This window comes from Leptodactylus fuscus, chromosome 1 (assembly GCF_031893055.1).
Source record: "Leptodactylus fuscus isolate aLepFus1 chromosome 1, aLepFus1.hap2, whole genome shotgun sequence".
NCBI lineage: Eukaryota > Metazoa > Chordata > Amphibia > Anura > Leptodactylidae > Leptodactylus > Leptodactylus fuscus.
Genome location: NC_134265.1, coordinates 101,873,058 through 101,889,493, shown reverse-complemented (window position 1 = coordinate 101,889,493; position 16,436 = coordinate 101,873,058). Strand labels below are relative to the sequence as shown.

At 40.0% G+C, this 16,436-nt stretch overlaps 1 protein-coding gene across 1 annotated transcript in view; it reads right to left on the bottom strand.

Annotated features, from left to right (window-relative positions):
* ADGRD1 (adhesion G protein-coupled receptor D1) overlaps positions 1-16,436 on the bottom strand; it is a 550,408-nt gene that overhangs the window by 461,190 nt on the left and 72,782 nt on the right. Inside the window, exons 7-11 of the mRNA XM_075274895.1 lie at positions 15,696-15,754; positions 13,863-14,018; positions 10,252-10,311; positions 7,315-7,435; positions 3,216-3,323 (exon numbers count right to left, since the gene is read on the bottom strand). Of these exons, the coding sequence (XP_075130996.1) occupies positions 3,216-3,323; positions 7,315-7,435; positions 10,252-10,311; positions 13,863-14,018; positions 15,696-15,754 (504 nt within the window). The remainder of the gene's footprint in view (positions 1-3,215; positions 3,324-7,314; positions 7,436-10,251; positions 10,312-13,862; positions 14,019-15,695; positions 15,755-16,436) is intronic.

Genomic DNA, 16,436 nt, shown 5'->3' with positions numbered 1-16,436 from the left:
CTCAACAGCAGCTGCTACACAGACAATGGAGCAGGAAGCAGGCAGCTTCCTTCTCTATGTAATAGTCTGACCAGGTCATTGAAGATCAGTTTAGGATTGGCCATCAATATTTTTAGCCCAGTAAACCTCTATGTTATACCTCTAAATACAGTAGTATCCGTCCCTCTTTTCCTTTGCATACTGAATGATAAAGTACAATGCAAGTTTTTGATCAGTTGAGCTATATGCGCTTGTTGAAATCTACTTCTGCATCACCATGTAAATTAATAGCACAAGTGAACAGGAGCTATACTTCATTTTCCCATTGCACCACTAACTAATCTATCCATTGAGTTCTACATAGAAACTGTCTTAAGATTTTGGGATGACAGACTTTAGGTTCATATAAAGTGTGAGAGTAACATCATAAATCAGAAGCAGATAGCACAAAATGCAAACATAATGGCACCTTATTTTAAATACATCACTGCTATCGTGCTTTACAAGGCATGGTGATTTAAAGGAAATAGAAAAAAAGAGTCAACTTTTCCCTCAACAAATTCATTGCCCTTCTGATGAAGAAAAGGTTAGGTTCGGAAAAGATATATCAAGTTCTAAGGCGCAAGAAGATATAAATTATTTAAATTGCTTTTTCACTGCTGGGAAGTACCATATCATCACATAATGTATTGCGACATGAAGTAGGACCATTTTTTAAGCTACTAGACTTATAATTTGTACTTTACTGAAAATGTACAGAGTACCAAAACCTAAAATAAAAACTATGGGGTGGACTATTTCCAATAAAATAAGGTCCAGAGAGTTAATTGTTAGCATTTCGAAAAGTTTGCGTTAAAAGTTTAGCTAGAATTATTCGCATTTGGCTTTGTGTATCTGATGTGTGCCCAGTGGCGTAACTACCGGGGTAGCAGGGGTAGCGGCTGCCACAGGGCCCAGGACATTAGGAGCCCAGCGACAGCCGCTGGAGTTACTCCAGCCAGTAATGGACCCTATTTACTTACTGATTCTGGCAAGGGCCGGGATCGGCAAGTGATTCCGCGGGGCATAATACTGTGTGCAGGGGCCACTATGGGGCATAATACTGTGTACTGGGTCCACTATGGGGCATAATACTGTGTGCAGGGGCCACTATGGGGCATAATACTGTGTGTAGGGGCCATCACACTGTGTACTGGGGCCACTAGGGGGCATCACACTGTGTACTGGGGCCACTATGAGGCATAATACTGTGTACTGGGGCCACTATGGGGCATAATACTGTGTGTAGGGGCCACTAGGGGGCATCAAACTGTGTACTGGGGCCACTATGGGACATAATACTCTGTCTGCCGGGGCCACTATGGGGCATAATACTGTGCGCCAAGGCCACTATGGGGCATAATAGATTGCAGAAATGCAGGGGGGAGGGGTCGTTCGGGGTCTTCAGCGGGCATTGGTCAGGGGGGGCCATGTCAAAAGTTCTGCACGGGGCCCCGCCGGTCCTAGTTACGCCACTGTGTGGGCCCTGCCAAATAAGAGACCTGTAATCTGTCTGCTGGGTATAGCACACTTTACATTGTATCAGTACTTTGTAAACTATGTAGTCAGAGTCCACAATGAACCTGAAATTTAACTTTTATGTGGTTGAAGTGTTTTATAAGAAAAGAAGGGCAGTATTTCTATCAACTACCACATTTTAGTTGTAGAGATTTTGTAGGAAAAGTGAACAAATGACATTATATTACTAGATCTTGTCACTGACTGAAAATGGTAGTGTCGGACACCAAAAAAGTCTACAAACACTGATAATTTTTATGGCTTTAAATATACAGAAAATACTCATTTGGGGGGGGGTAGAAAGATTGACATTATTTTACTCATTATCATATATAACTATATTAAGGCCATAATAATGTCCTTTAGGTATATATACAGTATATAATACCTAGGCATGAGTTAGAAGGACTATGCCTAATAATTCAATTCCTCCCAAGCACACCCTATTAACATGAATGGACAAGACAGCAAGAATCCTGAATCCTTTGTTCTGTTAAAGGGGTGTACTTATTAAAGATATCCCCTGTCCATATGACTAATTACAATATATTGATGTGATAGTGGAAAAAAACAACTAGAGACTCTCAATTGGAGACCCCATCTATGAGCCAGAATGAAGAGTACTGTGTAAAAGCAACTCCCATACGGGTTAACTTAAGCCGTCCTTATATTGCATGGATGATAGTACATGGTCACCATGTAAAACTGCACCTTCCTGACTGCTTTGGCTACTACATTCTGAAAGTGATCTTATTTATCTCATATTTAATGAGATACCCCCTTTAAATATAGGGGTCTACATAGGGGGTTTGGGGTTACAGAACCCCACTAATCATATATTGTTGGCCTATACTAAGAATAGACTATCAGTATAGTTTCTGGTGTCATGGTGACTCTTTATCTAAGATTAGATATTTATGGCTTACCCTTGGAATAGGTAATCAATATCAGATTGGTAGGCGTTCACCAAACTCCATACTCCAGTGGCTGTATAAACTGTATAGTGGTCATGTTACGCTATGGACGCTTTAGGAACTCTACACAAAACAGTAGGTAAAGCCAGATATCCATATATGAATCCCATATATTGTAGTTTATGCTCCACAGGATAGTATTGGGCTTCCTACAAATGCCTGTATTGAGTCAGGATTTTCCAGACCACTTTGCAGCCCCATATCCTACTCCTACCTTGGCTCTAATGACCCAACATTACAATATCATAGATCATTTTGCTTTCGTAAGCTTAGATCATCTTACAAAGAGGAGGGACAGAATTTGAAGCTGTAATACAGTCCTGAAAATCTGGACTCATTAAGGCTATGTGCAGAAGGCTTTACTCGTCTATCTATCATCTACATATTCTATACTGTAGGCTTTTACTGTAATGTATTCATTTGAGCTTGATTTTGCACTGTGGGAATCTAAGAGACCATAACCTAATTTTAAAAAAAACCTTAGCATGTACAGGTAGCCTAAACTCATTATGCTCATTATGCTCGTAACATAGGTCATGATGGCTGATGTGTACAATTAAGGCCACTGGAACTACCAATGTAATGAGAATATGGGCAGATCACAGTTTCCCATACTGTATTTATAAATCTTTATCTATACTATTACAGACACAGTTAAAAGACATTCCTAGGAAAATATATTATAACAGGTAAATATGAACTTACATACGCTCACGAATGCTTCTCCAGGAACAGAGATGTATGACAACCCTTCAGATGGAAAACGGTAGTGGATTAAGCTTAACGTCTGCGGTACCTTCACCATGGCGTAATCTAAAAGTATCACATATAAATTACAATAAATCACATCTAAGCTGTATTTTTTTTTTTTAACTTATTTTTTGGAACTCACTAGGTTATACACTGTATATGTCAATACATATAATAAATCAGTACAATTGTACAATCCATAAAAGTGAAGCAAAGTATTACACATCGGATAACTCAAAAGATATGTGGAGGATCAGTTCCAAGTGAAAAAAATCCAGTGTGAGTGCGGTGCCATGTTTTACGATTGGTCTCCACTAAGAAGAGGAGGGGTACCATTTGGTCTATCTAGTTTCCAGTACGATTACATCCTGAATTGGGGATGTAAAGGCTCCTGCTGTTGTCAAATACATCCTATTAGAAGAGGTTACACTTTCTCATTGAAGAAAGAGTGTTTATATTATCATTCTACCAATCCATCCAGGGCAATACCAATTGACTATCACCTTACGAATCATAAAGATTGCTCGGTACTTCCACACTATCCTTTTTATCAATTCTTCCAGAAGGTCCAACTGGCAGACCCCTGAAGTAGTCAGTATTAGGGTTAAGCCGATCTTGAGATTTCAAGATCGATTTTAAAATCCGATTTCCGATCATTTTCCAGCCAATCTTGATCCTGATCTCGATCATGAAATTTGCTCGATCGCAGATCAGAATCCGATTTTTTCCAATCCCGATCCTCAACCCTAGTCTATGGAAAAAGTCACTTTTAGGGTTGAGCCTATCTTGACATAACCTCTGATCTCGATCCCGCTGGAAAATATCGGGTAGGAATTCCAATCGCGATTGTGAAATTTAGTCGATCGCCGATCAGAATCCGATCTTTTCCGATCCCGATCGCTCAACCCTAGTCAGTACTTGGACTAAAACAACTTTGAGCAATAGAGATAACAGTGATGTAAGATATAAAGCTGATTCATATGGTTGTTGATTGTGGGGGTTACATATAAAGGTGACTCTTTTTCCCAATATTGATCTCCATTTACATTTCACTGCTAACTGTGTGGATTTCAATTTGGTCCCCAGAAGGTGAATGTATAGAGCGCCATATGGTTGTGCCATAACAGCACTACTGGGAGTATAGCAGCAAAGCACTGAGTATCTCTTTAGTAGGTCTCCACACCTGCAATACCAATCTGTAGCAGGCAACAAGAAGACAGGGTTGGTTTTTCCAGCACCCATGGCAAGATAATAGGTAGAATTCGAGGTAGTCTAAGACACACCTCCTGCCTATGTCCCATTTGTAGCTCTTCTTCCTCAGATTCACTACTGTATATAAACACAGGTCTACCACAGGCTCACCAGGACATCAGTAAAAAGAGAGAGAGATTTCTATTACTGCAAGAAAAGAATAATAATGTATTCATTCTACTGCTTTTACTGTGATCACCACATGCACTATGAGGCAGCCATAACCAAAAAGGGTGCACCAGTATTACGGAACCTGGGGACCAACGGATTATATGCCATATAAAAAGACAACAACATTATACAGACTAAATGTTAGTTCTGTAGTTTTCTAATGACTTGACAGTCCATAATAGCACATAGACTATATTCCACCCATTCTTCTAACCAACGCAAGAGCACAGCAACCAAGACCATTCAATCTCCCAGCGTCTGTATTTTCCCACGCAACCACAGAAACATGCCGCATGTCTGTACATCAAACATCACTTTGGATATATATTACTCTTCAAAGGAAATGTCTGTATACATATAACCAGCACGGGAATACTTCCATATATAACCTTGCATAAAACATACAACATAACAGAAATTCTTGTGGTAGAACAGGATCAAATGCTAACACTGTAGAAGTGACACAGTGGCCTTCAGCATGGCTTGTATACAAGTATTTTTTTCCTTGGCTTCTGGTATAAGTACTGTAACACTCTTTACATCAAATTGGAGAAGCTAAAGGGCATATTCACACATGGTAGATCTGCTGCAGAAATGTCGGAGAGTTTACCATCCGTCTGAATCCATGGTTGTTGCTTTACACGTGCCTAAGAATGTAGCCGAGCTCTAATAATGCAGATGGACAGTTATCTTTCCCTATATCAGATTACTATATAGACTATAGACATTGCTCTAGCAAGGAATTCTTGGTGATTTCAGCCCTGAAGCCTTAAAAAGTATGAAAGTATCTCTGGACTGCAGTGCATTTCAAGTAAAAAGTACATGAGTACGAAATGCATGGTGCAAAAAGTTTTGGCATGCAGTACTGCACCGTGCAGAAAATATCAGAAATAGTATGGAAGAGAATACGGTGCCTCACAGATGCTCTATACAGAAACACAGTTGTCTAATATAGGCCCCTATGTGCTTCATACAAGTGCCCATATCTAGTATTGATTTAACAGATACCATATCTTGCCTGGCATATCTGTTTTTTTTTACATGACTTCCTTATATTGGAAAGCATAACAAAGTTCATCATTGTTCAAAAAAGTATACTGATGCAAGGAAACAAATACAAAATGGACATGTGTTTTTATACATCCAGTCCATTACAGGCAAGAATTACTAATGGTATAAGAAAAAATATATCTTTGTACCGTATTAGCCAGTGGATATGAAATGTAAAGGTTGGAGTCCTCAGTAGTTGATACCTTTTTTAATGGCTAACAAAAAATGATGACAAATTGCAAGCTTTCGGGACTGCTAGGTCCCTTCATCAGGCTGGTATAACACAATATCTGAAGGCAAACTAATGACGACCTTTGACACACTCCAAGGGGGGTTAAACCAGCCACATGATTTTAGGTCCTTTTACAACAAATAGACACCATGTCACTAATCAAAGGGCTCACAAAACTCAGAGAGCCTTCCTGTCAACTGACATATTTTTTTAACGTATCTGTTTATTTGCTTGTACTGCTTTCCATCAATTGTGCACTCTATTCCTGTATAAATGTGCTTGCCTTCAGATATTGTGTTATACCATGCCTGATGAAGGGACCTAGCAATCCCGAAAGCTTGCAATCTGTCATTATTTTTTGTTAGCCATTAAAAAAGGTATCAACTACTGAGGCCTCTCAATCTTTACTGGTGTATAAAAAAAGATTTCCAGGTATATTTGCCATACCTACACATGAAATGCTGTTTGAATAGTGCTTTTAGACTACATGAAACCCATTCATAGTGATACATATTCTTTTTTTCTTAACTGTTTTTATTTTTTTTTATTCTCTTCTATTTTCTATAGATGTTATAGGGGCCATTATAAGGGTACATTCACATAGGGGAATCTTCAACAGATTTTGGAGCGGATTCCATCTCCGAATCTGCCTCCCATTGTTTTAAAAGGGAAAAAGCAGCGCCCTGCTTGATATTTGCACGGCTCGGAAGTCCCTACTGATTAGGCCCATTCATCCAGGCAGAGAAAAGCCGCGGCGGAATGTCGAGGCCCTGTTTCAGCAATTCCATCGCTGCGTCCGAATACAAAGGAAGGAAAAAGAAGAGGAATTTTTCTTCTTTTTCCGCCATGCAAACCTAGCTTTAATAGCAATTAAAAAAAATGTTTAGCAACAGCCACTTGGACCATAGGTAGGAACAGCACAAAGATGACTCATTGACTTCTATGGGAGAGTTTCCTAGACATGCTCTGTGACCTATGTAGAGGCCATTGTGCAAGGAGGCGGAGTAAATAAGTTGTGATCATCACCTGTTGTGATTTGTGGAACCTATCACACAAGTATTAGTCATCATTGTAATCCTGTGTGTGATGATATTGAGATGACTGCTAAAAAGTGACTGAATTTTGTAGAGCGTATATTATAGGCTGTTACAGCGTATTATTAGGTTTAGTGGACAGTGGGAAGAATTTTTTTTTAACATGGATAATGCAAAGCGAAATGAAAATAAACCACCAAAAATGTTAAAAAACATAAAATATTGTCATTTTCTGCTGACACCTTTCATTTAAAGGCCGTGACTCTTTGTATGATACTGTCATTATTGTGTGAATTTCATAGAAATAGACAATAACCTGCCACTGATGATTTGCCTTCTAGGGTCACAATCAAAGATGGGTTGTCCAAAAGGTTTTTTGCCATATGCCCCATAACTTTGTCAACGGTATCAATGAGTCCTCCAACATCAGGAGAAACCTGCAAAAATAAAAAAATATATATACATATTTTTGAAAATACATTTTCTTGTTCTGTTCATTATCAAATTGACTTTTGCTTTCCCAATTTCTAAAGACCATCAGTCTGTAAAGCTATGAAATCAATTTACATACTGTACTGGTTTCGAGTAGAATTTTAATGTAAGTAAGACATTCTGCTGGAAAAGTGAAAGGCTGAGTGTTAGAGAGTTGAGGGCAGAATATGTCAGTCAAGCAGTAATAAGATCGCACATTTTCTACACCAACCATCCTGATAACGTTATGTAAGATCTATGATGTTGCAACCCTAATCTGACACCCTTGTGAAATTCCTTAAATGTTTTAGACATTTCAAAGCTGGAAGCAATTTTAGCACATCGTAACTTCACATTACTGTATACTTTATCATCAGTTCTGGATATATTTGACCCAGGCCTTGTGTTATACTACTATAAGGTAGAAAAGATTAGGAAGGCTTCTCAAAACATTTTTGGCTCATGATCCCATGATAAGAGAGATATTACTATTACATGAGGCGATACCATTTGACATAAACATATGGAACATTTTATATTTTTTGGTTATGCATTTGGCTGGACTGCAGGACTACTAATAATTTATGCTGACCAGTTTATGAACTTGAATCTGTTACAAATGAGCATTAATATTTTATGTCATTTCGAAAGAAAAAAAAAACACTGAAATGTCTTCCTAAATATTTTCCATTCATAACCTTGAATCTGGACCTTTACCAAGATCATTTACTGTTAAAATGTTGTAAACAGATGGATTCATTGTTGTATTAGATCTACCTACCACACCCAAAAGATTAAAGGAGGAGATGTTCAACCCATCTGTTAGAACCCATCTGTAATAATACTACCAAACACACTAGTGGGTGGGCTAAGAGTGGGAGAGCAAATCTGAAATAGCTGGAAACAACTTAAAAGATGCTGTTATTGATAAAAATATAACATATACATGAGTGTACGGGAAGTGAGGATAACATCTATGGTGAGAATAGAAAGATAAGTAACATGACCGCAGAGTTCAATGTTTCATATAGCCCTGTGAAACATTTTAGTTTTCCCTTCTTAAATCAGTTTGAAAGGATGGACCAAGTTGCCGATTTTGCCTCTCGGCTGGACGGCAAAGAACTATTGCACCTGAGGAAGGGCAAAGTGAATGCCCGAAACGCGTAGTGTGTTTGTTCAATAAAAAGTCGTTATTCACCTAACTATTCAGCGCGGGTCCTTCTTGTTCCGGATTTGTAACTGCAAAATCGGCAACTTGGTCCATCCTTACATTATCTATACACCCATGAGGTGTGAAGTACCTCGCAGCTGCACCCAACTTAGGATCCTCATCCAGTGATCCTGTTGCTTTGTAGAGTGTTGTGTATCCACACAACCCTTAAAGGTGAGCCCAGATTTGTCTTTGCACCTAATCAGTAAGTTTACAGATCTACACTACGGTCTGCTCGGTGTCTCTCTCTTCTTTTCTTTCGAGATAAATCAGTTTGAAGGGTTTGTCCCACATGGACATTTATCCTCCATCTATAGGTTAGATGGTGAAAGTCTGATTTTTGTTTCCATCAGCTCCATCGACATTGAATGGAGCGTCAGGAGTCAGGACACATTCTTGAATGATGTTTCACTCAAGTTCCTCCTTACTATAGTCATACACTGAAAACAAACAGCAGGTTTAGGACCTGTGTTCTAGTGATCAAACTTTTATTACCTATTCTGTGGGATGTGCGAACCTCTGAAGATTCATTTTGTTTCTGGTTTGACAAGTTGACCTTCTGGTTTCTTTTGGTCCAAACCTGCTTGGATAGAACCAAAAGTGAAATTATTATCCTTTAGGGTCTCTTGAGACCCCAGAGTATAATAGTTGGAAGTCCAGAGGAGGTGTAAAAATAAAAAAAAGACAGTCATATTTAACTTCCATAATCTCTTCTGGGATTGCTCATGGCATTCAGCGCTCTCCCTGGGTCCTCTTCTAGCCTCATCTAACCTACTGAATGATGTCATGTGCCCCGGGGTCACTGCAGAGGTCTGCGATTGGGCTTCATGGATGACCCCAGGGCGCATGACATCACCCAGGAGGCCAAAAGGACCCCATTTGTCAACAGCACCATGTTTAGTTTAGCTGAGCATGTATGCTTTATCTATGGAGAAAGCTGCTGTGAGACACCTCTGACGGTGGCTTGCCTCCATGAAGAACATAATCATCTGTTGAAGAAAAAAATTGAGGAGACCCCTATTTACGTTAGATAGAAGGTATAGCTGACCCTCTGTAACTTGTATGGGGGCTTTTCAAGTGTGAGGCCATTATTTCTTAGTGGGTCTAGTTTAGGCCATGGGCATAATACCATGGTAGCAGGCAAAGCATATGCTATAGGGCTAGGTATCTACGGCGAGACTCCTCCACTATTAGGGGGCGTTCACACTTCCAGCATGTCCGACTTTGAGTCCATGCAAAAAAAAGCGTTTTCATGGTGGAGAATCTGATTTGCATTAAAAACCCATTGAAATGAAAGGGTTTTTAAACTGACTGCAAGCCACCCCAATCGGTTTTTGTGCAATTTTGGCAGAATCACAGCGGGCAGACAGCAGGTACAAGTGTGAATTACCCCTCATATGTACTTGCAGAGGCAACTTAGCTGTGGTCACTGTAGATGAAGTATTGTAGGAGAGGACATAACTAGAGTGGACAGTAGAAGGAGAAAGACAGTAAATAGTGGAATACGGCGATCCAAAAGTACATAGGTATAGTCACCTATGTTATAGTGTTTAATAATACAACTGTACTTACTGTTGGCATATCACTCCAGGTAGGTAAAGAAAGAACTTCTTCCACTGTTTTGAAGAAAGCCTACAAGTGTACAATGAGATTCATCAGACTATACCAATTCATATTTAAGACAAATGTTTCCCAGCAAACTAATTCTCAAGCAAAACATATGCCTTGCAGGAAATACATGCATCCTCAGCACTAAAGTTCTTGTTTTATGCCTACTTAGTTTATAGGTATATTACTTAACCGATTAATTATAATGCAACTATACATGGGGATGATACAGTACTTCAATTAGGCTATAACATAGGCCAATGAATCTAGCATTAGATGTAGCGGCATTTTAGTGCAGTTCTGCAAAATCCTCTGTGCTCACAGATAAATCTTTTCCAATAGCAAATGCACAACACTGCAAAATGTAGCAACTCATTTTTTATGTAGCATTAAAGCCTCTGTAGCTTTTTAATACCAAGAGAAGCGACTTAAGAATTTGCAATATATTGACTGGAAATTGGATGAGATATTATTCCATTTTGTAAAATGGAGAAGGCGATGAAATGGTGACACAGAACCCACAGGCTTTATATCTGTTACTACATGCAGCCATTAGTATTCAAGTTTTCTTTAATATTCAAGAAGTCCTAGCATTAAGCTGTTTGACTGTAATATTGTCTAGCATGGTGGCTCGTTGTTTACATGGTGCCTTGCAGTTATGGAGACCTGTTTCATGGGTCTACTATGGTTTCCTTCCATATTCCAAAGACACGCTAATAAGGAATTTACATTGTCCGCCCTACTTGGGACAGTGGTGACAATATCTCTGTAAAGCGCTGCAGAATATTTCTACAGCTTCAAACGCAAACTGAAGACACATCTTTCCAGACAGACCTAACACAATTCCTAATGTAAACCCATCCATACTGGAATTAGAATCCCTATAATGACCCCTTCTCTGTTCCCGCTCCCACATTACCCCACATGATATGATGCCATATCAGGCTAACTTTATATGACCAGGCACAATCTGCAAGTTAAAGGACACAACTGGTAATGGCTCATACAGTTTTATGTTTGTGTAATGACAGTAACCTCTATTACAGAATTGTCTGACCACTCTATAAGCAATGCTACCTCCAAAGCTGCCCCTGCCACCTCTTGTGCCACCCCCCTCTACCTCATGGATTGTAAGCTCCTGCGAGCAGGGCCCTCAGTCCCACTGTGTGAAGTGACTATTTCTTTACATCTTTTTGTCTGTATTTGAACCCTACAAATTATACAGTGCTGTGGAATAGGTTGGTGCTATATAAATAAAATGTATTATTAGTAGTGGTTAGGGTTGAGCCGATCTTGACTTTTCAGGAGCAATTTTAAAATCTGATTTCCGATCATTTTTCATTCGAACCCGATCCCAATTCCGATCCCAATGCAAGTCAATGGGATTTTGTTATTAATCGGAGTTCGGATTTTAAAAGCAATCCTATTCACTATACAGCATGGAATCTAACAATTGAACGCTTTAATTGTTAGAATCCATGCTGTGTAGTGAATCACTAAGTAGCCAGAGGATTTTTAGTAATTTGGTGTCCACTTACCTGCAGAGATGGCTGCTCCGGTTCTTCTTCGCCTTGATGCTGCTCCCCGCTGCTCTTCTCGCCTTGCTGCCCTCTGCCTCCCAGGCTAGGTTGGGAGGCGGCGGCAGCGAGGCGAGAAGAGCAGCGTGGAGCAGCAGCGAGGCGAAGAAGAACACCAGGCACTGCAGACCAGCCATCTCTGAAGGTAAGTAGCTACTAGAGATGTTAGTTTAGTCTCCCATTAGAATGAATGGAGGCAGCCGGCGCGCAGGGGGTTAAGGCTGTGTGCCGGCTGCTTCCATTCATTCCTATGGAACCGCAGCGGAGCCTTCACACTGAGTATACACTCTGCTCAGAATGAGCGGAGCGTATACTCAGTGTGAAGGCTAAGCAAAGCATTGTGGGAAATAGTACCGATCTCGATCCCACCTAAAAAGATTGTGTTTGGAATTCCGATCGCGATCGTGAAATTTTCTCGATCGCCGATCAGAATCTGATCTTTTCCAAACACGATCGCTCAACCCTAGTAGTAGTAGTAGCATTAATAATATGATGGTGCTGTGGCCCTTCAGGTCAGTTCTTCTGATGTGTTACCTTTTTACAGTCACGTTTAAGAAAAATATTGCCACACCAACTAACAGTGCCCCTAACAACATCTGGGCACTCATCAAAGACCAAAAATGTTACAATGTATTTCAAAGCATTATATAAGTGATCGCTGCTTTCACTCCACCTAGTGGGACAAATAGAGAACAATTAAAGCCCCAATTCCTTGTCCTGCAATATTCTCTATTCTGTAGTGCATGGCACACCAGTACAGTGAACAATGGAGCCACTCAACCCAGGGGTGAACCTGCCACTTTCGCAGCCCGAGGCGAACTACAGAAAGCCCCCCCTCCCCCGCAAGGAGGAGGGGGCGGAGCTGGGGCATGGCTGAGTGGAGGGGGCATGGCGACTCGAAGGGGGCGGGGCTTAGCACCGTTCGCCGGCAGAGAGCAGGCACGGAGAGGGCCTACTCTCTGCCTGAGCGTGAGGGGAGGCTGCTGGAGCAGCGCTGCTCCAGTGGCCTCCCCAAACCACCGCTCGCTTCAGGTCGCCTGATGGGAGGTGTGGCGCTGACTCAACCAAGTGCATTGTTCACTTTATATATCTCCAAAATGGATCCCTGGTTGGTCACGTGATTAGAAGACTAACTTGCCAATTCACACACCAGATGGAAGTCATTGGTCAGTGTGCTAGTTCAGTCTGCTGATCACAGAGACTAGTTCAGGAACTGTATAAAGTGAACAATGAATCCAATGGATGGCTGCATTGTTCATGATACATTTGTATGTCCTGGAGTACAGTGCTAGAAATTATAGCAATTCACTGTAGTGGGGCTTTAACCTTAACAAAGTCATTATCACATGTAGAAAAATGTTTTAATAATTTATATTATTATATCATTTATAAAAATGAATCAATAAATGTATGAGCCTCCAAATAGTACTAATGAAAACTTCAAGTCGGCCTGCAAAAAACAAACCTTCATACAGCTATGTTGAAAAGTAAAGTTATGTCTCTTGGATTACAACAGCACCACTTTTCTCTCCGCATGATTTGTGCGGAAAGCAAGTGGAAATCATACAGACCCCATTATAGTCTATGGGGTTCATGTGGTTTCTTCGTTAAATGTTTTTTAATGCGTATAGATTTCCATTCAGTGAGTCCACAAGTGGACTCCCCAAACAGAATACCAAACGCAGATGTGAACCGGGTCTTACTGTGATGTAAAGTATGAAGGACTGGACATCTCATAATATTAATACTAAAAATAAGGCTTACATTGTTGTTTAAAACCTCAATTTATATTTATAAGTACTTCATTTCCAGTCTATTAAACTGCCAACAAATCCTTCCTGACCTGCCCAAATTTTCACAATCCCTGATTCTATTCTATAGTATGCCTCTCCCTTCACACACCACTGAGAATTCAGACAGTCTTACAGAAACTGGCACTGTAGAGGGAAATGTATTTCCAGGTTTTCTGATTCCGCATTATAGAATAGGAAGGGTTACCTGAGTCAAGTTGCCTGCTGTGTCCTTTGTCAAGGATTTATTGGGCAGAATCTGTGAGACAGATTCCAAGTAGCCTAGGACAGGCTGTGAGTGGGAAGATCTTCCTCTGTCTTGGGTCAGATTTGTTATAATGGGATCATAGGCATCTGTAGAGACCTAGTAATATTAAATATAATAATCTCAGTGAGTCAAGGCCTAGAACAAATAATTACATTACTGAAATGTGCATTACAAAGTGACCTTTCACATTTATTACATGAAAAATTGTATAGTACAGAAACTGATATATTGTAAAGGTGAATTCACACATAGTAGATTTAAAGTAGAAATTTCTCTGATTGTGCTATTCATCTGAAATGGACGTGCGTAGGTCCTTGTGTTTGCCTCCAACACCATTCAAAAGTAACTGAAATTTCTGGAATAAACCTGCCACATGTGATCATACCCTGACTATTGCTATGTATAATGTTCTTAATGGTAATCTATCGCCTCCCCCAACTGTCACAACCATCTTACAGAGCAAACTACAATAGACAACATTGCTCTGTTATGTACGTCACTATGTTAAAGTCTTATGCAAATTAAAGGGGTCGTCCTATCTCAAGGATTCTATCTACACTGGTAGCTTATGTAAATTGAAGCCTTTTTCTAAATATATTGCTTTAGAAATACTGCTTTGTTTGCCTGGTATGTGAATTTATTCCTCCCATTTGTTTACACAGCGTTGCTATAACCACGGACCTACATATAGGACAAGTGACGTCACTCACTCACTGCTCTTGCCAGCTTCAGATAAAATTGCAGTTTTGCTGATAAAGCCAAGTTGCTTATCTTTCTATGTAAACACAAAGATAACTCTGAGCCTTTTCTCTACAAGAATCTGCAGATTATCCGACTTGCAGAAGTGTTGTGTGTCCCATTCAGCAGGAGCGAGGGGGAGGGAGAGAAATACAGGAAGTGAGAAGCAGACACTGCATACAGCCTGGCTGAAAGGCTGAGATGGGAGAACCCCTTTAAGCATCTGATGCACTAGGGATGGGCCCTTAGCTCTGGGATTCTGGGAACACTATTCCTGTCACTCAGACCACTACTATCTCCTGCCTGCACCACTCCGTACAGCATTAGTAGATCCTCCCACTGCACTACCATAGCCCAGCCTACTGGAGCAGTAAACCAGTGCTCTCAAGCCTGAACTTAGGCCCACCCCCAGTGCACTAACTGCATCATGTGCACATTACTTCAAAGTTGTTTTTCTCCAACTCTATAAAAGTGACATACTTAACACAGTGGTGACAATTGAATGTGCTTGAGGGAAGTGACAGACTTACTTTAATCGCAGAGACAAAATCAGATAACTTAATACATGTGTTATGGCTGCTAAGAAATGAACCTTGACAATCTCAAATAATATAAGAATACCTGTATACAGAAACTACTACGGATCTGTAACCTATTTCATCCTTTGTAGAACTAACCAGGGAAGCTTGGACAATGTGGGTATACATGGTTATTGTAATAACTTTTCAAGAGTTAAAATCTCTGACCATGATCTTCCATCGATAGTTGCATTGTTTAATGAATTAAAGAAAATATCAGTATATGGTAAATGTTCTAATATACATCTAATACTAAACTGAAGTCATGGTTGTGGCCCAAGTCAACATATGGGGCCCAGTCTTTGCTCATTACACCCTGAATCATAGCATGTTAATTATATCTACAGTAACGGTCGTATTTTCCCTATAGGTGTAATAGAGGCAGAAAGTCCACAGAGGAAAGATCGGCAGAAAAAAAATGTGACCCACAGAACAGTAAAATATTCCTTTTTCTTACCGTCGGGTGTGATGTGCCTGTAGCACTGGATATTGTAGCAGCAGCAAAATAGTCATCCCCTGACAAGAAATGAACAATTAATACAGATGTATTCAGGGCAAGTGTTATAACTAGACAGGTGTTAAAGGATTCAGCACTTTAGGCTCAGCTGCATGAGTATCATTAAATGGCAGGCATTGACACAGGAAATTAAACACATAAAATTTAAAGTATTTTTACGATTTTCTAACATGCCCTTCCATACACATTAATGTGTTACCCCATGGTGATACTTTCAATTATATGTGTTGCTTTAACTGCAGTTAAACTTAAAATGCATGACTGAAACACTACCACTTCAGAAGAAAGAAAGTGCAAGGAATTAACATTAGGAAATAACCACAGACTAAATGAAAATATGGAATATGGATAGATAGATAGATAGATAGATAGATAGATAGATAGATAGATAGATGTTTACATGTGCAAAAATGCACTGTTAGGGACTGAGTGTTGTTTCTAACTAGATATCCATTTTGTATACTGTTGTGTGACTTGTTGCTTCAGTAAGATGGGTTCGAGTGTGGTTTACATGTCCTATCCGCACTGTGAAATATCAGATAAAATCCGGTCAGATCCTCCTGTGCAAGAAACTCTTTCTCTGAAAATGATGTCCTTTGACTAAGTTTCAATTTTTGTAGATGGTTTGACTGGCTCTGGATGGAGCACCTAGAGATTCCTTTATAAACTAATAGGGGACAT